The following is a 20,606-nucleotide window of genomic DNA, read 5'->3' as shown; positions in this document are numbered from 1 at the left end:
GACAATGATCATTTAGGTAAAATCCTTCCATAAGGAAAGGAAAAGAACTAGGTGAATCAAAAGAAAATGAAACATCTGTGTAATTCAAAGACTTATTCTGTTTGTTTTACATAATATCTGAACCCCTTCTCTAAACAGCAAGTTAACTTATAGCAAATTAAATTTAACCTACCTATTTGTAAGCATCCTTTGATCTGAGCTTATTGTGAACATCGCAGTATGCAAATGTCGAGGTAAGGCACCTTCACTTAGGGCAAGCTCCTGCATTTTTGTAGCAATTTCTTTGTCACCTTCCTTTGGAAAAAGGGCAAGATGATCCCTAAAGCAACAATCTAAAGCAAGCTATCCTGATTTTGTAAAACTAATTTTACATCTCTAGATAAAATTATTCAGTATACAATATAATAGAAATTAAAAATGCCACTTCAATTATCCAAAAATAACATAAGCTAACAGTAGTATAAGTCACTTTAAAAAAATTATTTGCCTTTGGAATGAGGTTTAAATGTTCCCAGATAAATTTATCTTATGAATTATACTTTGCTTAATATTAAAATTAGGTTCGTTCCCTTAGTATATATAATATCAGCCAATGAAGGGGAGAGGTGACTCACAGAAATCAGCAATTCCTACCAAAGACATCTGCAAACCTGGCTTGCTTTTGTTATTAAAGATATATTCATTTTCATGGTGAATACAATTCTTTATCTTTTTTAAAGAATGATGTAATGTTGAGGTAGTTCTTTCTATTCTGATGTCACTCTGCTTATTTAGACCCACTTTGACAAAAGGGTAGGACAGATAGAACTATTAATCAAAGGTAATCATAGAATTATGAATTAAGCAAGCAGTGTGATATTTAAGACAACCTGTCAAAAAGTAAAAATGCTCACGTTATTGAAAAAAAGTACAAGTAAATAGAATAACTGAATATGCAGTAAGTATACAAATATACACAGTATGAATACGTACATATATCATTTTGACATAAATGAACATGTAGTATGTATATAAAATATACATAGTATGTATATGTACATATATAATTTTGAACATGGTCTAAGAGGAAATTTACCAAAATACTAATAGCAGTTGTCTCTGGATGGTAAAAATACAGGTGATTTATTTCTTTCTTGTTTTTTTCTGAACAACCCAATGTTTCTTAAAAGATCATATACTGCTTTCGCAATCAGAAAACAATAATTTAAGATACCTGCCAGGATTTCAGTGTAAATAAATAAAGCCTGCCTTACACAGACACTGGCTGTAGTCACTGGCTACGAATCTGATACATGTGGCTTGCAATGAAGTCAAAGTTGGTTTTTTGGTTATACCTGCCACTCATTAAATATTTCTGAATGAATGGCAATATATTAGTGGATCAAGGTCAGGAAGATACTTTTGTATGGTCTCACAGTCCTAACTGTCCTTGGTTACTTCAAGCTCTGTAAGTGAGAGATGTGGTACTTACTTTGGAAGCTAATATTGAGCATAGAACCCATTAGCTGGAGGGGGAAAATTAGTCTTTAGCTGCATGTATACACTAAAAATGCAAATAAACCTTGATGTTCCAATCAATCTAATGTCTATATATAATTTTTTTAATAGCTGCTTATGAGTATACTAATTCTGTGCTTATTATTTAGCTACTTGTTATATTTATGAGCAATAATGGCAGAATTTTTTGATAAAAGGAGCAAACACTCTTACATTTTAACCAAATTATTACTAAGACAATAGAAGAATACAAGAATTCAAAAGCCATTAGATTGATATTGTAAATATCCAGTATGTAAGTTCACATTCATAGCCCCATCTCATCTTCCAGAAAACATATAAGGCTAAAGCAACTATCCTGGAGAAGCAATAGCTCATGTCCACCAATAGTATGTCCTGATCTCTAGAGCTTAATTACATATGCAGGTTAACATGAGGAACTTTTTGTTACCATACTTATTTGATACTACTTGGCTACAAACTAACTCCATTAACAGATTTCCATATAAACTCAGTACCTAAAGTTTCAATACCATCACCACCACCATCCCCAAAAAAAGAGGAAGAGAGAAAAAATGCTAACTTTTCTTTTAAAGTAAACCAAACAAATAATGGAGGACCAGAAAGATTCATTTGCTCTAAATCCACTTAAGAACTTTAAATTCTTAGTTTATTATTGAGGACTGTTTCTGCAACTAGTTTAAAACTAATCTAAGGATTTAAAATTACTTTTCTTACCCAGAAAAACTGCATATTTTCCATAAAAGACTGAAAGGTAATTTTGTCAGCCCAAGTTAAAATAGCCAATCAACATTCAAGTAAGTTTAACATTTCAAAATTGTTCTCTCACCTCTATTATTGCCTTCATAACCAATCCAGCTCCCTTTATAATTGCCATGGAAGGATGCTTCAAAATAGGGAGAGAAAAGTATCATAGAATAAAAGAATCTTATCCCAACATATTTAGCTGTTGCTCTTAAGAGGGATACACAATTTTATGCAGGGTATAAAAGCCATAAAATTAGTAAAGGCTACATCTCAAAGTCAGTTCACAGTTTGGTTTAAAAATGTTAGGTATTCTTACAATATAGCTTCACACATACTTGAGTTTATAGTAGTAGAAAACAGCTGGCACTTATTTGAATATATATTCTACTTACTGAAATGATATCAAATAACTATGGTATTAAAATAACAGAAATCAACATTTATAATATAAACATAAACTATAAATATCATATTCGCACATGTACATAATAAATATTATGGTATTATATGAAATAAGTATTTTCAATTGCTTACGAACAGCCCTGCTAAAGCTCATCTTATTATTTGGAAATTTTGTAGGGAACTACAAAAAACTACAAAAGGGAACTTTGGGTCTACCACAGAAAAAAAATGAGTTTTTCACTACTTCTAAGATGGAAAAGATGGGCAACAGTGTCAAATAGTGGTCAAAGGCTATCAACAGAGCTCTATGTGAAACACAATGAAATTCATGGAATTAAATGTCCTAAAATGATAATGTACTTAGGCTATATTTATTTATATTACCACAGAAGCATACATGTACTATTTTAAAAACAAACTGACCCAAAAAGTGGTTCTCTTAGATTAGTTGTGATCTGATAAAAGTATAAGCTCTCACCTGAAAGAGTTTAAAAAGTGTTCTTCCGTTGGATGCTACCATCTCCAAGAGCATATCAAACTGCTGCCCTTCTGTTGTCTCACTATATGGAGCACAGAGGGCAAAAGTAAGGAAGTCCAAGAGTGAACTAATAACTAGGGCACCAGTCCCATGATCCTGAAACAAAGTAACATATTGCCTTGGCTTAGTACAGAGAGCTTCACTTAAAACATAGCAGTAATGGGTTTCTTTCTGTTATTCTATATGTTAGAAGTAAACATTTAATTTCCCTACATGAGTTTCAAAGTACTCTTAACTTGAGTACTACTGGAAGCAGTACTTGTTTTACTAATGTATCAAATCCACAGTGCTTACCATATCTCAAAGGGAAAATAATTAAAATTCTGTCAAATTTCTAGAGAACCAAGACTCCTCAAACATATATAACTAAGGTTAATGTGTATTTGTATAATAAGCAATCTTGGACAACACTTGCAAAACTCTGGCAATTTGTTCATATTCCTTCTAGATGTTATATTACTGCCTATCTCCAAAACTGTTACTAATGACTGAGGAACAAAGATTTGGCTCAGTTTTTTTTTAAGCAACTTATTTCATAATGACATTTTTAAAGAGAGAGAAAAAAAGCAAAAATCTGTGATATAACTGTAAAAATTTAAAGGCTTTGCAACTTATCCTTTCCAGATAAATGGATATAGTCCTAAAACAGATTATTTTATTATTAATGTCCAAGCTAAACCAATACTGACCAAAAGTTGAGGGCCACAATTTAAAAACAAAACAAAAAACTGTCCATGCTGTACTTGCACAATACCTTTCAATATGTATGGTATCTCTCATTAAGACAAATTTAATTATAACTTACCACATGGGAATTAAATTTCTCCAGTAAGTTTTCCAGAAACTTCTTTGAAGAGAGAAGAGAAGCTTTGTTTAGCTGTTCTTGTCTTAAGTCATAGTCATCATGCATGGGCTATTGATTAAAAACAGTGATAATTCATAAGCAGTGGCATCACACACAAGTCATTTATAAAGAGTACTCATTGAACACTGAAAGAACTAAAAACCATAGCCTTTAAAATTTAAGGCAGAAAGGAATCTCGTGATAAGAGGGCAGAAGTGATAATTTCTCCTGGGTCTGATGAGACTTCGTGGATGATCTGCCTAACAAGTAACTGTAGATAGTACTGCACAAGGTAATTTTGAGAGAAAAAGTCACAGATCTCCTTCTTAAAAAGCAAATGACATCCATTCTTCCTCCCCCAAGTTTGTAATATAAATTTGAAATGATAAAACTTAGCATTTAAAAGTAAGTACTGAGCAGCTCCCTCGCTGCGATCTATTGAAAGTCAGCCCTCGACACAAGGGTTTGTGAAAAAAAAAAAAAAAGGTAAAAAAAAAAAGTAAGTACTAAAATTAGCAGTAAATACTTCCTGTCTCAAGATGATTGTCTTTTGACTGCTGGAATAAACTAAGAGCATAAAAAGGATTCCAGCATGATAGTTAAGAGTAAAGATCAAATCCTAATTCTGCTACTGACTATAACCAAGCTTAGATACAGTTAAATTATTTTAACTCTCTTAGTTTCATTTTCCTCAGCTACAAAGTGGGAATAACAGTACTTACCTCACTGGACTATTATGAAGTTCAAATGAGATAATTCATGTAAAATACACAGCAAACACCTAATTTTTAATGAGGTCTCAATGTGTTTACTTCACACTACTGTTATTTTATGTTCTAGTTATTCCACTAATTCTTTTTATTATTATTATTTTAATATTAATTAATTAATTTATTTGGCTGCATCGGGTCTTAGTTACAGCATGCGGGATCTTACTTGCAGCATGTGGGGTCTTAGTTGCAGCATGCGGGATCTTCGTTGCTGTGTGCAGGGTCTTCATTGCGGCATGCAGGATCTTTGGTTGCGGCATGCGAACTCTTAGTTGCGGCATGTGGGATCTAGTTCCCTGACCAGGAATCAACCCCAGACCCCCTGAATTGGGAGCACGAAGTCTTAACCACTGGATCACCAAAGAAGTCCCTCACTAATTCTTTAATGGAATTATTTGTAGTAAAAATAATAAAATCCACTTTGGGGAATAAATAAGGTTTTAAACAAGTGATTACTTATGTTTACTGTATACCACTAAGTCTGCCTAAAAACACTTAATATAAGGAATAAAGTCTCATATACTCTACACAAAATTGAGATAAATCAGAAACTTGAAAGTTATATTGAACAGCTGCTTTTCCCCCCCAACAAGCTGTCATCAAGTTAGATTTTTACCTCTCAAACAGCTTTCAAATGTGCCTTCTTTAGCCCATCCTACCTCAGCATCTCATGTCTCACATGATAATTTGCTCTACCCGCCTCTTAACTTGACCTCTAATCTACACTCCACATACCATCCATGAGCTTTCTAAAATTCAAACATGGTATGTTATCACTCCTGTTGAAAAATCCTTCAGTTGTTCCTTACTAAAGCATACAAATCTTGCTTCTCTGTCTGATACAAAAGGCTTTTTATGGCTGTCTCTGCATACATCTCTAGCTATAACTCCTAATCCCATGTGCCCCCATACATATGTTGTGATCCAGTCATATTCAATTATTTGCTGCTTCCCAAATATGCTTTTGCACATGCTATTCCTTCTTCCTAGGAAAGTCTTCTCACAGCTAGAAAATACCTGCCTGCCTTTCAAAATTCAGATCAAGGTAATGTCTTCCAGAAAGACTGGCTTAGAATCTTTTATCTTCTCCTCATCACAAAACCAAAATTAAGTGCTGCTTTTTACGGATCCCATGGCTGCTACTACTTTATATTGTATACGTATGCCTACCTTACTAAACTGTTAGCAATTTCAAGGAAGTAACTTTGCCTTAACATCTTTGTATTTCTAGTACATAGCATGGTGCCTAGTTTATGCTAAACAAATGTTTATTTGAATAAGTAGATTGCTATGAGAGCAAGTTAGGAAATATAGAAACACTGAATTTAATTGGTACAATGAAAATCTGGATTTGTGGAAGTTTAAACCATCAGTCAACTTAAACAAAATCAGTTTACTTAAGAAAAACACTAGTACTTACACACATGAGGGCACAGAGCATATCAACGGCTGCGTGGATTACTCCATTGTTGCTCCTCTTGAGTGCTTTTACTACCTTCACTCCTAGACGCTCCCGAAACCTTGTAGAACAAAACAACAGCATATAGTAGCAATGCCTGAGCATTATTCTATTATTTTATTATTAAAATATAACATAAATCATCTTAAGTTTCTATTGCATTACTATAGCAATTACATATTCTGAATCCCATCTGTGGAACATATCAGTTATCACAATAATTTTTTTCTTTCAAGGGGAAGAGTTTTTTTAAGGTTAATTAAAACTAAAAGGCATAAAATTTCCCATTCAAATTCACTAAAACAGAGTCAGTAATATCACGGGTGAATGGATAAATAAGTCAGAAATATCATTTCCATTCACCTTCCTTTTTTATTTCTCATGAATAGAAACTACTGTATCACCATATTAAAAGGTATCAGGTTTTACTCAGATATAAAGAGGTAAACTGTTGATTATTTGCTATTTTGAGTTGTTCAAATTCTCTGAAGAAAAAAATTAAGGCAACTTACTTTGGAAGCTGAGTAAAGGCTAGAAAACCAGCTTTGGAAGCCACAAGCCTCCTCACAGCCTGGAACTGACTCTCAAGTTCTGCATTGGAAGCAACAACATCCCCCTCTTGGGACAATAATGCCGTTATGGCATTATTGATCAGTTTTTCTTTGTTTTCTGAGAAGAGACCCTAGGTAAGGAAGAATAGTTCAAAGAAGTTTCCATACCAAAAGTTAATGACAATGAACATATTATGATACAATTTATCTTACATCCTGCGTTACAGCATGGAGAACTCCACTATATGAAATATTAGCGTTGAACCTGAATACAGCATCTGCAAAGTTGCCATCTGTAAGGAGATGAAATGTTCAAAAAGATTTAGAGATCTGCATTATATTTCTTAAATTATTGTTAAGTAGATGGATGCAAATGAAATTACATTTAAATCAATACTTACTTGGAGGTGTAGCCAAGAATCTGAGATGAAGGCTCTCTACTTCTTCATCAACGGGCATGCTGAGTAACCCCCATCGTTGACCTTTATGAGTTGATGTCATTTTTACACAAACATCTCTGTTACCAGAGGCTCTTACTCCATCCAACAAACTTGCTAATAAGGAATCTCTAAGCAAGGTTAAAAATAAAAAGGTTTTAGGATTGATAATTTAGGAAAATTTTGATTTAGAAGGGAGCATAGGCCCTTTAGCAGGCTACCTGCTCAGGGGGGCACTCTGGGTACAAGGGAAGCTAAAAAGAACAGTGGCATTAGGAGAGAACCTGACATTCCAATACTAGCTCTTCACTTTGCTGTTACATACCATGTATGAGTTACTAAAGGCATGGAGTGTTAACGTTTTCTTCTTGTTTTGTAATTTTAAGATTTTTAACTGTTTTGCTGAGGTATAACTTACAAATCACAAAATTCATTCAATTAAATCGTACAGTCTGGTAATTTTTAGTAAATTTGTACAGTTGTGCAATCATTATCACAAACCAGTTTTTGTACACTTCCATCACCCCAAGGCAACCATTCATCTCCTTCTGTCTCTACAGTTTTACTTTTTCAAGAAACTTCATCAAGAGAATGAAAAGACAAGCCACGTTTGGGAGAAAATATTTACAAAAGACATATCTGATAAAGGATTATTACCCAAAATATACAAAGAACTCTTAAAATTCAACAACAAGAAAAACAATCCAATTAAAAAATGATCCAAAGTCCTTAACAGAGACCTCACCAAAGAAGATATACAGACAGCAAATAAACACATGAAAAGGTGCTCTACATCATATGACATCAGGAAAATGCTAATTAAAACAAGATACCACAACACCAGTATTAGAATGGCCAAAATCTGGAACACTGACACCACCAAATGCTGATGAGGATGTGGAACAACAGGAACTCTCATTCACTGCTGGTTGGAATGCAAAATGGTTGGAATGCACAATGGTACAGCCACTTTTGGAAGATAGTTTGGCAGTTCTTACAAAACTCAACATCCTCTTACCCTATGATCCAGTGATTACATTCCTTTGTATTCACCTAAAGGAGTTTAAAACTTACATCCACACAAAACCTGCACACAATTATAGCTGATTTACAATGCTGTGTTAGTTTCATTGAGTATATTTATATTAAAGTAACTTGCTGCCACTACCCAAACAATTTAAGAATGAAAGTGAAAGGTGCTATTTTTTAAATACTTTAAAAGTGTAAGTTTCAGAAATACACTTTATTTTTCATCCTTTCATTTAAAATCAAGTCACCATTTTTATACTCTTTAGAAACTTGAAAACTAAATGAAGGACATTTTACATATGCAACAAAATAGAGTTGTCTTTTCCTAAGTTACATAATTTTAATGTAACTTATGTAATGAAGCACTTTAATGAAGCACTTTGCCTTGCACATACGAGGATCTTAAAAGCTAGATGAATTTTAAAAAATACCTTTCTGTTGAAGAGTATTTCCGTATTTGGCCTTTTATAAATTCAATGGTAAAAAGTTGTGGGTTTTCTGAGTCACAAACCAATGCAAATACCTAAGGAAAATAAAACACAAGTTCCACGAAAGACATTTAGTTTTACAGTATTTCATTAGAAAAACTACACATCATTTAGCTGACAGAAGTCAATATTTAAAGATGTAACTTGTTTATAATATCAGACTTTAAGAGCCACTTAAAAGTCTCATTCAAATTTTCACACAATATCAAATAAAAAGTTTTCATTGTATACTTGGAAAGTAAATTTTGCAATATTCATTGTTCTAAGATCAGTAAATACAATGAAGAATACAGATTCTTCCTGTTTCCTATTCTTCAGGTATTAAAAAACATTAAAATAGAAAGAAAATTATTCTAATTTATCAATAAGGAGAAATCTCATTTAAGCTAATATTGCTGAAACTTACTTCTCCTAAGGGCTTCAATGTTGCAATATTATAGGTTGCTGGATCACGTTCCACTAAACATGTTTCTGTAAGTGCTAGAATTCTTTTTATAGGTTCCTTCAAACAAAATTGATACATATTAAAAAATTATTGAAGAAAAATGTCAAAATCAGATGAACAAATTTTTACTTTTAACATATGGGCTTACCGAATGTCTAGGTGATATTTTTTGGACTACAAACTCTGCTAAAGATGTGATGGATTCATCAGTGCTGTATTTCCCAAAGCGAAGATTCAAATATTGCTCAAATTCTAAAGGTTCTTTTCTGATCCGCAATGAAATACCTATATAGTTGCCAGCATGATCTATTGCACTTTTGATAATTTCTTCTCTTTGTTCTGATGCAAATAAATGCTGCACAAATTTTGAAATTTAAAAAGTCAGCGTTGAAATAACTAAAATGTGACCTTAGTGAAATCAGCTCATAGGAAAGTGACTGAAGGGGCACTTCTAGCAAAAAAAGGTAGATCTTATCAGAAGTAAATAAGCAGTGTGTTGTGGCTGAAATACTATTATTAAATTAAAATCACAAAGTCTGAGATAGAGAGCCTGGCAAAATAATCACTGAATAGAAATTATCTCCTAACTTCTCAGAGTCTGGTTCTCATCACCGCGTGGAAAACAGCGCTCTGGGGCTTCCAGAAGAGGCCCCAGGAACCCCAGCTAAGTCCAGTCAGGGCGTGGGTACTATGTGGACAGGATTCCCAGTTTCAACTAAGGTAGCTCTGACTTCGTCTGTTTTTATATAGTGGACTTTCTTGTAAGATTACCTTAAAGAATGTTTAAATGTTTACAAGTCATTGGCCTATGAATATTACAAACCAACCTCCAGAGTGTATTACAAAGGTTAAGGATATATTGCTACTTGCATTTGGTACCTGGAGGCCAGAAATGCTTAATATCCCGTGAAGGGCAGGGCAGGAGAATCCCACACAAGAAAGACCTGTCCTGCCCAGAATGCCACTAACTACCCTGCTGAGAAACGCTGGATCAGATCATGTTTTAAAACCTCATTTTATTCCCAGCAGCATATCTAGTCACTATGGATGCAGCAGGTACCAGATGAAGGTTTGCTGAATGGATCTGTCATGGTCTCATATTTGTAGTGAATGTCTCATTTTAGCTAGTGTCTTTTAAAAGGCAGACAGTATGCTTAGAAAGTGGATGATTAAAATTTAAAAGTGCTTGATGCCATCAAGCAATAAAAAATGTTGGCAATTCTTATCCTTAATGTTTACCTTATGCATTGTAAGGCTTGGTGAATTACTGTGATTCTGTTAAGGTCTGTGAGGCCATATTCCTGTAATTAGGTATGTTTTCCACCAAGGTGTTAATCATTATAAATTTCCACCACCCAGGGAAGAGAAAGACCTTTGGACAGCACTATGACAGCAGGCTTTAGGCTGCTTTAGTGTGGGAGAAGGAACTAATTTTCTCTTTGGGCCTTCACCTTTTGGGTCTAGACTCAGAGGTAACAAAATGTCTACATGTACATTCCTAGATGAGGGACACTAGGATGGTACCCATCATCTGGGTAAGCAGTGAAATCTAGGATGAGTAAAGGCCTGTAACTCTGAAGAGTTAACATATTTTGTAAGTCAGATTGTTCACCCCATCCACCATTTTTTTTTTTTTTTTTTTTTGCGGTACGCGGGCCTCTCACTGTTGTGGCCTCTCCCGTTGCGGAGCACAGGCTCCGGACGCGCAGGCTCAGTGGCCATGGCTCACGGGCGCAGCCGCTCCGCGGCATGTGGGATCTTCCTGGACCGGGGCACGAACCTGTGTCCCCTGCATCGGCAGGCGGACTCTCAACCACTGCGCCATCAGGGAAGCCCCACCATTCTTTTTACTTCCCTTTTGCTACCCTCTAGCCTCTTGTATATCCAAAAGACTTGCCCTGGCTCTGTTACCCAGGGATGGATAATTTATCTACAGAACACTAAATCTTGGAGTAGTGTTCCCAGGACATTAAGGTAGCTATGGGAATTAAAATTCTCAAGAGAAAGGATTCTTGAGAGTAAGTTCAGCTGAGCCTCTCCATGTGGACCCTCTTAATGCTCATCTTTGAGATGTGGGGTTTAATTAAGGCAGGACGTTTCTTATAAAAAAAAGATGGTCATCTTCTACAGCTCAGCTTCTACTGCCAACATACAGGGCATTCTGCCGTATCCCAAAATTTACATATAATTCAGAATTTCAAGACAAAAACATGCAATAAATTCCAAATTTGAAGTTTCAATGAATATTCAGATTACAAATAGCTGGGCGAAGGAAAGAAGACTATTAAAAAAAAGATTTTAAAATACCTTTTCAAAGAAAGCTTAGAAACTTTCAGGTAAGACATTAATAATAATGAAAATAAAACTGTAACTACCATTTATTGAATATTAAGCCACACACTGTGCTAAGCATTTTACATAGATTATCTGATTCGATCCAAAACACAAAAACCTATTAACATACCTATTACTCTCCTCATTTTATAGAGCTGCAAATTGGGATTCAAGCTCAGGTCTCGTTGATACCAAAGCCTGCACTCATAATACATATCATACTTCCTCCCTGAGGACTCAGGAAATTTCAAAATTAACTCTGCTGTCCTTCAAACGGTCATGTCCCTTTTAAAATGGCTTTTTAAAAACACTACTTACCAATCTACTAAATCCGCCATAAAGTATACAAAACCCTCCTTGATAATCAGAGAGATCTACAAAGCCTTCAATATTTCTATAGTCATAGGAACAGAGGACTCTGTTGGTCGCAGGATTAATTTGGTCAAAGCCTCCTGGTGTTACTTCCAAAATGACAGGTTTTCTTATATCACTCCAGTGATGCTTATAGCAGTTATATCTCTAGAGAGAAAGATAATAATACTTTTAGATTCATATTTAAGTTTACCATAAAACACAGTTACATTTAACTTATCAGTCACTACTGAAACAACCAAAAACTATAAATATGTAGAGATACTATCCAAATTGTTAAAATCATTTTTATTTTAGACATTTGGAGGTTTATGTTTATTCAATTAAGAATGTTCATGCTAACTGAAGACAGTATGTCCTTTTACAATTAACAAAGGTTTGGGTTACAATATTTTGTGAAACAATTTTAAGTCACCTTTATGCAAATCTATAAAAAAATTTTTTTAGGGAAATCCTAAATAGAAATGTTATTCTTCAAGAGTTCTATTGGAGAAAAGATTTCAACTTTTGTTAATGGATTTCTAAAAATTAGATTATAGTTGCTTTACAATGTTGTGTTAGTTTCTGCTGTACAACGACGTGACTCAGCTATATTTATACATATATCCCCTCCCTCTTGGATCTCCCCCCCCCCCCGCCCCCGACCCCATCCCACCCATCTAGGTCATCACAGAGCACTGAGCTGAGGTCCCTATGCTTCTTTTAACCAAGTTAGATATAGAAAAGAGCTAAGTCACATTTCAGGGCTGTTACAGTATTCAATTTAAACACCGTAGGCTTTTCTAATCACACCATTGGAAACATCTTTAGAAGTTTGATCTCATTAGCAAGTAAAATTCCATTTAGAGAACATTCCTTTGTAAATTAAAGTACCTAGTATCAGAAATAATTACAATGGTCAACATCCATTTACTACCCAGTTTTACTCTTAAAAAGAAAAAAATGTTTAATTGAGGCTGCTAACTAAAATGATGTGTATAGAATAATTTAAAATAAAGGCAAAATGAGGTAAAGAGAAAATAAGGATAACAAAATGTCAGATGTGTAGTGAACATTCCATTGTCTACCCAAAAAGACCACAAAGTTTTCTACCCATCAATATGAAGAGGAACACATGGTCAGTTACATGATTCTTAAGGTAAAAATAAACTGGTTGCTGCTCAAGAGTACAACTATTTCTAATACTAAAATAAGAGAAAAATTCTCTTGCAGGTGTTCAGAAAAGACAGTAAGGCATTAGATAATAAACACCTCCGCTAATACTCCAACATTAAACCCAGCAATGAAGTTCACAAGATCATACCACATCAATCCCCTCAGCATTACTGATCTATGGCATCATGCACATTATGGTTTCATAAAAGGAATTCTGCTGAAAGACAAAAAGGCCTGCATTAACCCAAGAATATATCTAGAGCCTTGATTCTGAACTAAAGGATGGAGCAGTGCCACACCTTTCCAGCAGAAGTGGGGGTAGAAGGGAGGCCACAAAAAGTGGTGCTTTTCCCAACTATGCTGGTTTACATGCCCCACAGCCCACTCGCACAGGATACTCTCCATTCCTCCAGCTGATAATCAACTGTCAAGTAAAGAGATTTGCCAAGGGAAACAAATCACTGTCCTTCAGGACTGTGGAGGCCAAGACAGTCTTGAGAGACCTTGATTTAGAGTATATCCAGGGGCAATGAGAGGCCTGAGGCCAAATTCAACTTATGTAAAATTGCTGTCCTTCAGGCAATCTTCTAGGGATACTGTTTTCACCACAAAATTTTGAAAAGTATTAAGTTGCTGAAGTTAACGGATATAAAAGGAAGCTTATAAACAAAATCTCTAAGTATGCTTCTGGAAGCAGTTGTTTTCCAAACAGACGAGATATACAGAAAACTCACCCACTAACATAAAATAACTAAAATAAGCATACCAAATTATGATTTATATAAATCTGATTGTGCCTCATCATGTATAAGAAACAAGCAGCTCACCAAACACCATTAAGCTATTTTAAATGGCTCCTGGGCAACCAGTCAATTGCTTGAGTTGAGATCAGTGAGGCTTTTGGGACACTAAAACAGGAATAGAACATCTATATACAAGATGCGTGAGGGCTTTTAAAAAAAACAGGGGAACAGTGCTGCCAGCATATGAGAGTTCAGATCCTGCCTTCTGCCAGAGGCTAGCGTTCTGGACAGTGCTATGAGTTTACACATTACTCTACATCCCCCCTATTTCAAGGGAGTGAAAAAAGTATCAACACCCATTTACCGTCCCCAGAAGACTCTGATTTAGTTTAAATGCTGCTGTAACGTGACTAGAGAAGGCCTGGAAAAATTAAATTCTAATGAGCTTCCTGAAAGCTGTCAGTGCACCCTGCAAAGCTTCATTATTGGCCAGATCCAGTGCAAGAACATGTAATAAGACAGTTTCAATACATAAACATTCTTAAAACTTTAATACTTCTGAAATAGGAATCTCCTACACCAAACAACTATTGCATGGTCTAACAAGTATTATCAGCAGCGTGAAGCTTCTCTTGCTGTTTCAGAATACTGAATAAAGACTTCGTGAATGAAGCATTGTTTTTAATGCTGAGTTCTAGCTGAAGATTTTTTCCCAACTATCAGCAGTAACAGTCATAAGTCTAATTATTCATATTTGAGTTTCCTGTTAAATTACACTCATCTCTCTATCACATGATATCAGGAGACATTAAAGTTGTTTCATTTTTTTCCCCTTTAACTTTGCCATAAAGGGAACACACAGTTCATGGAATGATTTCTAAAGCACAACATTTGAAATAATAAAGATAGATATTAATAAATGTTAAATACTTGCCCTTCCTGTGATTTTTCCTTCTGAAAAATCAGTTCTAAATCTCTGAAAGAGAAGATATAAGCATAGTTTATAACCACAGATTGGTAAGAAAGACTCACATTTCAATTCAGTACTTTCTATCCAAAGTTAAAATCCTAACTTGGTAACCCTGATATTAAAAAATGTTATTAGGGACATCCCGGGTGGCACAGTGGTTAAGAATGTGCCTGCCAATGCAGGGGACACAGGTTCGAGCCCTGGTCCAGGATGATCCCACATGCCGCGGAGCAACTAAGCCCGTATGCCACAACTACTGAGCCCACGCGCCACAACTACTGAAGCCTGTGCGCCTAAAGCCCGTGTTCCGCAACAAGAGAAGCCACTGCACTGCAGCAAAGAGTAGCCCCCACTCGCCACAACTAGAAAAAGCCTGTGTGCAGCAACAAAGACCCAATGCAGCCAAAATAAATAAATAAATCTATTACAAAAAATGTTATTAAAGTTATAGTTTAAGGATATTCAATAAAGTGTGAAATTTTACTGAAAAACAGGATAGATTAATTAAACGTTAAACTGCTTTGTTCTGTATAATGTATTTAAAAACTATCAAATATAAAGGATTAACCAGCCTATCAGTAAGAAAAAAGTGAAAGTTTCACAGTGTCGAGTTAAGGGTCAATAAGAAAAAAATAAGCATAGTGGGAACAGGGACTCAGAACATTAATATTTGTAGTTTAATGTAACTGTTTCATTAAGAAAAAGAAGAGAGAAATTTAGTTTATTAACATGAAATGGTTCTTACCAATGCTTCTGTAAGAAGTTCTGTTCTGTGCTCTGTAGAAAATTTTAATGTTTCTGACTTTTTTCCACTGCCTTTACGAAATGTGAGGTTGAACTCTGTTCCTTGTCCTTTTCCAACAGGGCTGATGCTGCAAATGTCTCCATAAGGCCACTAACAAAAAGAAAGGAATTCTTTCAACTTGTGCTATACTATGGGGAAATGCAACACTTATTTTTACTACTTTAATTTCACAATCACTGATTAAATGAGAAAATTTTACAAAACAGTACTGAGGTCTAGAAACGGTTTTGTCTTACAATAATTCTATAAAACAAACTTTTAAAAGTTTTCAGTCATCAGAGACAATAAAGAAGTCCTATCCGTTTTCCAAATTCAATGATTGATGACATTAATCCAAAACAATTAAAATACATAGATGTGAAAAGAACTGGGGAATAGCATTTTATGGTTACCTACAAATGTGTCAAAAACAGCAACAAAAAGAAGAATCTGTAAAACATACCTAATTTAGAATTAAAATAAACTAGAATATATTTATGTTTACTTACCCATATTCACATTAGTCTTGCCTTTATAAATAGTAACCTTACTTTCATTACAAGTATTTTCCAACCACTGCACTTGTGACTTATGTATGCCTGTATTACAGTAACAAGGCTACCTTTAAAATTATAAAGAATTTACGAATTTTACATTAAAAAGACTGCTGTAATCAATAGTAACATATTAAAATGTTATACCCCTTAGAGCCTAGAAATAAGCACACACATGCCCCCTTTATTTATGCTTGGTCCTGAGCACTTAGCATTATATAAGCATATTAATCTTTTTCAGATTTGACACTTTTACCCTAAAGTACTGATTTCAGACAGGGAGTCATGGGTCAGGTTTTAACCTGGCTTTTAAAATTCAAATGGAGTTCAAACACCTAATAGCTTCTAACATAATTACCTGATTTGTTACTTCTAGGGTATTGGGATTATATGTAGTAATCGCATGGGTTCCAACTGAAAAGACACGCTTATACCTACAAAGGAAGTACTTAAGTTTAGTCTTAAATAAAAGAAACATTTTATAACAAAATACATATAACACAAAAGGAACATTTCAATAAATAAATAGAAATGTGTTAACTGATTAACGTGACTAAATATATCTTCGTTTTATATTCTCACATTTTTAATGTTCTGAAATGCTACTGGTATTAAGACCCACCCATCACTCATTTTACTGTGAAACAGTAAGATCCTTAAGTAGAAAAGTAAAACCTATGCAAGCAATCTTGTGCTGTTAGTATACATGAAGTTAGCAAATCACTGCCAGAGGATGCCAAAAGATTCTAAATGGGAAAATTTTATTAAAAAAAAAAAGACACTGTACACTACTAATTGTTTCAAAATATCCTTTCGACAAGAACATGATGCAAATGAAGGAAAAGCTATGGCCTACAACTGGTCTGTCACACTACTATTCTGGAATCTAAATAATTTCTATTTAAGCAACTACCTATTACATTTAAGTGCTGCCATTTTATAGAAGTAGGAAGGCTACATCACAGACAAGCAATTTTCACTTCTCACTTCACTTCCTTCACTTAAAGCAACATATATGAAGGAGAAAAACCATCTGGGTATCAGTAATCCTTTAGAAGAGAGAGCAATTCATAATGATAAAAGTGGAAACTGAATTAGAAAAATTTATTTAAAACTGAAGAATTAGCTCTTTGGAAATAAAATAGGTCTAAGAAAATACAAAAACAAAATTAGGAATGAAAGAATTTATAACCATAGACACAGAAGAAAAAAAATGATGTAAGTCTATGCTGATACATTTGAAAATTACGAATAAATCAACCCCTATATAGAAGAATTTAAGAAAGCTGCAAACAATTACACCCTAAAAAAGTACCAAGGCTCAAACAAGGAGATGAAATCTTAAAGGAACAGGTAAATCCTATGCTTCTTAAATTGTTCCAAGAAACAGACTAAGGACAGCTTCTCAATTCTTTCAGTGATACTAAAATCTAGTAAGTCAATACAAAAAAGAAAAAAAATACACCAATCTATTTTTAAATAAATACTATCAATATGAATCAAATGGCATATTCAAATAGTAATACACCATGACCAAAGACAGTCATTTTAGGAAAACAGTTGAATATCAGAAGAATGTATTAATTGATAATATTTATTGAAATATCTATTTGTATTTTAATAAGAGATTTTTAAATGATCAAAAATGTACGTTAAACACAATCAGATGCCTTTTTTTTTTTTTTTTTTTGCCGTACGCGAGCCTCTCACTGTTGTGGCCTCTCCCGTCACGGAGCACAGGCTCCAGACGCGCAGGCCCAGTGGCCATGGCTCACGGGCCCAGCCGCTCCGCGGCACGCGGGATCCTCCCAGACCGGGGCACGAACCCGCATCCCCTGCATCGGCAGGCAGACTCTCAACCACTGCGCCACCAGGGAAGCCCCCCAGATGCCTTTTTTATATGTATGGAAAAGACTGTGCTTTTCTGCTTTAAACTACTAATACAGTAAAAAGGCACCTTAATCCAGCAGCCACTAGCTGACTCAAGGGTCACACACTAGGAGTATTCCCATTAAGATCAAAAGAGCTCTCTTTCACATTTTAATTTCCCTATTATTTCTTCTAATCATAATATTATATAATAAAAATGATGAAATTCCCATTTTGGGGAAAAACGATAGATTGTATTAGTCTTCCATATTGCTATATTACAAATTTTTCTCCCTAATTTCATATGTCTAAAGTGGAATGGGAAACTAAAGAATGAGAGCCCTTCCTTTTAACATAAAAACATTCATTTGCTGCTTTCTAAAGTGGGGAGAAGTTGAAGGATTGGTGAAGTGGATGAGGATTTATCTAAACAGATAAAAAGTCTCAAAACTTCAGAAGCTTAATCAACTAATGGGAACAAAGAAAAACAAAGAAAATCTTATTAAAGCAATATTTGCCTCAGAAGATTACATAATGAAATCAAATGTATGACAGAAATATGAATTCACAAATTCTAACTTTCAGAATCATCTTGAGAGTCAAACATGACACTTTTTTTAAATTTTTATTGGAGTATAGTTGATTTACAATGTTGTTAGTTGCAGGTGTACAGCAAAGTGAATCAGTTATACATATACATATATCCACTTTTTTTTTTTTTTTTTTTTTTTGCGGTACGCGGGGCCTCCCACTGTTGTGGCCTCTACCGTTGCGAAGCACAGACTCTGGATGCACAAGCCCAGCGGCCATAGCTCACGGGTCCAGCCGCTCCGTGGCACGCGGGATCCTCCCGGACCGGGGCACAAACCTGCATCCCCTGCATTGGCAGACGGACTCTCAACCACTGCGCCACCAGGGAAGCCCTATATCCACTTTTTTAAAGATTCTTTTCCCATATACGCCATTACAGAGTACTGAGTAGAATTCCCTGTGCTATACAATAGGTCCTTTTTAGTTATCTATTTTATATATAGTAGCGTGTACATGTCAATCCCAATCTTCCAATTTATCCCTCCCTCCCTTAACCCCTGGTAAACATGTTTGTTTTCTACATCTTTGACTCTATTTCTGTTTTGTACATGAGTTCATTTCAAACATGCCAATTTTTATAATCCTGAAATAAAACTACAGAACTTATTTATTTTACTCTGGGAGCAAAAGTGTAAGAATTAAATGCCTGAAATGTTCCAAATGTCAACTAATGTTGTCATATTCAAAATCTTAGAGGATCTCAGTTAAGAAAATATACTTTTCAATTCTATACTAATTTCCTCCACACAACGAAGCCCTTTCTAATTTCTAACATTTTTCTCATGTAACTTTTTCATCCTGATTTGTGCCGTGCAAAAGAACTTTCCAAAATGATGGAAACATTCTGTATCTACACTGTCCAATTAGGTAGCTCTATTGAGCACTTGAAATGTGGATAATGAGCAACTGAATGTTAAATTTTATTTAAACTTGAATAGCCATGCATGTTTAGTGGCTACCATATGGGAGAGAACACAATCTAGATCCTGCAGCAAAAGGATGCTGGAGTGAGGTGCTCATTAGGCCCAAAGTACTGTCATGACTAGTAAACTCAGAGCTATGTTTCAGATAAATACAGAGCTCTAAAGCCTTCCTAAGAAGAGAGCTGTAAGGAAATTCTCAGGAGAATTCCCTTCCATTCCCCTTTCTTCCCCTTCCTTTCTTCTAAGAGCTCCCCATGCCTCTCTCCTCTAGAATGGCTGCTGGACTACTCTCTAACGTTAGGGCAAATACTTCTAGGTCATTTAAAACATTTATAAGCAGCCCTAAACCTTCAAAGAGTATCTAAAAAGTCCCTTGGAGATCAGATTTAGAGATTAAAATCTGAATGAGCTCACATGTATGGTATGTTAGTTACACCTGCAATTTAAGGTTTTTCTCTTAAATTTTACTTTCACCAAGTCACTGGTGTCTTAAGTCATAAAGAATAGACAAATACTCTATAAATTCAAGGAGGTACATGTCTTCCTTATCTTTGAAACTCTAACTCCTAGCATAGTACCCAGCACTGCATAAAGCCAGGTACTCAATAAATGTTTATCCACTAGCTAAACAGACCAGTCCATGCATTCAGATCTATATGACCCATGAGTTTACTCTTGCTTTTAAAACACAATATAAATCAGATAGCAATTAACAGCACACCAATTTTTTTCTTCATAACCATTGTGACACCAGGAAAAGACCAAGTTCATATCTTTAGGAAGAAAATACATTTTATTCATTATCTGTAATGAGAAACTGCCATTTTAATTTTTTTAAAATATTTTTCATTGAAATATAGCTGATTTGCAATGTTGTGGGGTTTTTGTTTGTTCTTTTGGCTGCATCGGGTCTTCATTGCTGCACGAGGCCTTTCTCTAGTGGCGGCGAGCAGCGTCTACTCTTCGTTGTGGTGCGCGGGCTTCTCATTGCAGTGGCTTCTCTTGTTGTGGAGCACGGGCTCTAGGCACACGGGCTTCAGTTGTTGTGGTGCGCGGGCTCAGTAGTTGTGGTGCGCCGGCTCA

The 20,606-nt window shown here is 35.1% G+C and overlaps 1 protein-coding gene across 1 annotated transcript in view; it reads right to left on the bottom strand.

Moving 5' to 3' along the window:
* The window catches only part of DNAJC13 (DnaJ heat shock protein family (Hsp40) member C13), a 128,123-nt gene that overhangs the window by 81,304 nt on the left and 26,213 nt on the right, over positions 1-20,606 (bottom strand). Inside the window, exons 3-17 of the mRNA XM_027091650.1 lie at positions 16,499-16,574; positions 15,548-15,697; positions 14,767-14,808; positions 11,881-12,081; positions 9,377-9,583; positions 9,190-9,285; positions 8,727-8,818; positions 7,231-7,397; positions 7,043-7,122; positions 6,791-6,960; positions 6,240-6,339; positions 4,011-4,118; positions 3,146-3,301; positions 2,348-2,404; positions 173-294 (exon numbers count right to left, since the gene is read on the bottom strand). Of these exons, the coding sequence (XP_026947451.1) occupies positions 173-294; positions 2,348-2,404; positions 3,146-3,301; positions 4,011-4,118; positions 6,240-6,339; positions 6,791-6,960; positions 7,043-7,122; positions 7,231-7,397; positions 8,727-8,818; positions 9,190-9,285; positions 9,377-9,583; positions 11,881-12,081; positions 14,767-14,808; positions 15,548-15,697; positions 16,499-16,574 (1,824 nt within the window). The remainder of the gene's footprint in view (positions 1-172; positions 295-2,347; positions 2,405-3,145; positions 3,302-4,010; positions 4,119-6,239; positions 6,340-6,790; positions 6,961-7,042; positions 7,123-7,230; positions 7,398-8,726; positions 8,819-9,189; positions 9,286-9,376; positions 9,584-11,880; positions 12,082-14,766; positions 14,809-15,547; positions 15,698-16,498; positions 16,575-20,606) is intronic.

This window comes from Aethalodelphis obliquidens, unplaced genomic scaffold (assembly GCF_003676395.1).
Source record: "Aethalodelphis obliquidens isolate GAN/ISIS:26980383/991018 unplaced genomic scaffold, ASM367639v1 scaffold72, whole genome shotgun sequence".
NCBI lineage: Eukaryota > Metazoa > Chordata > Mammalia > Artiodactyla > Delphinidae > Aethalodelphis > Aethalodelphis obliquidens.
This window is presented reverse-complemented; position numbering and strand designations above follow the sequence as displayed.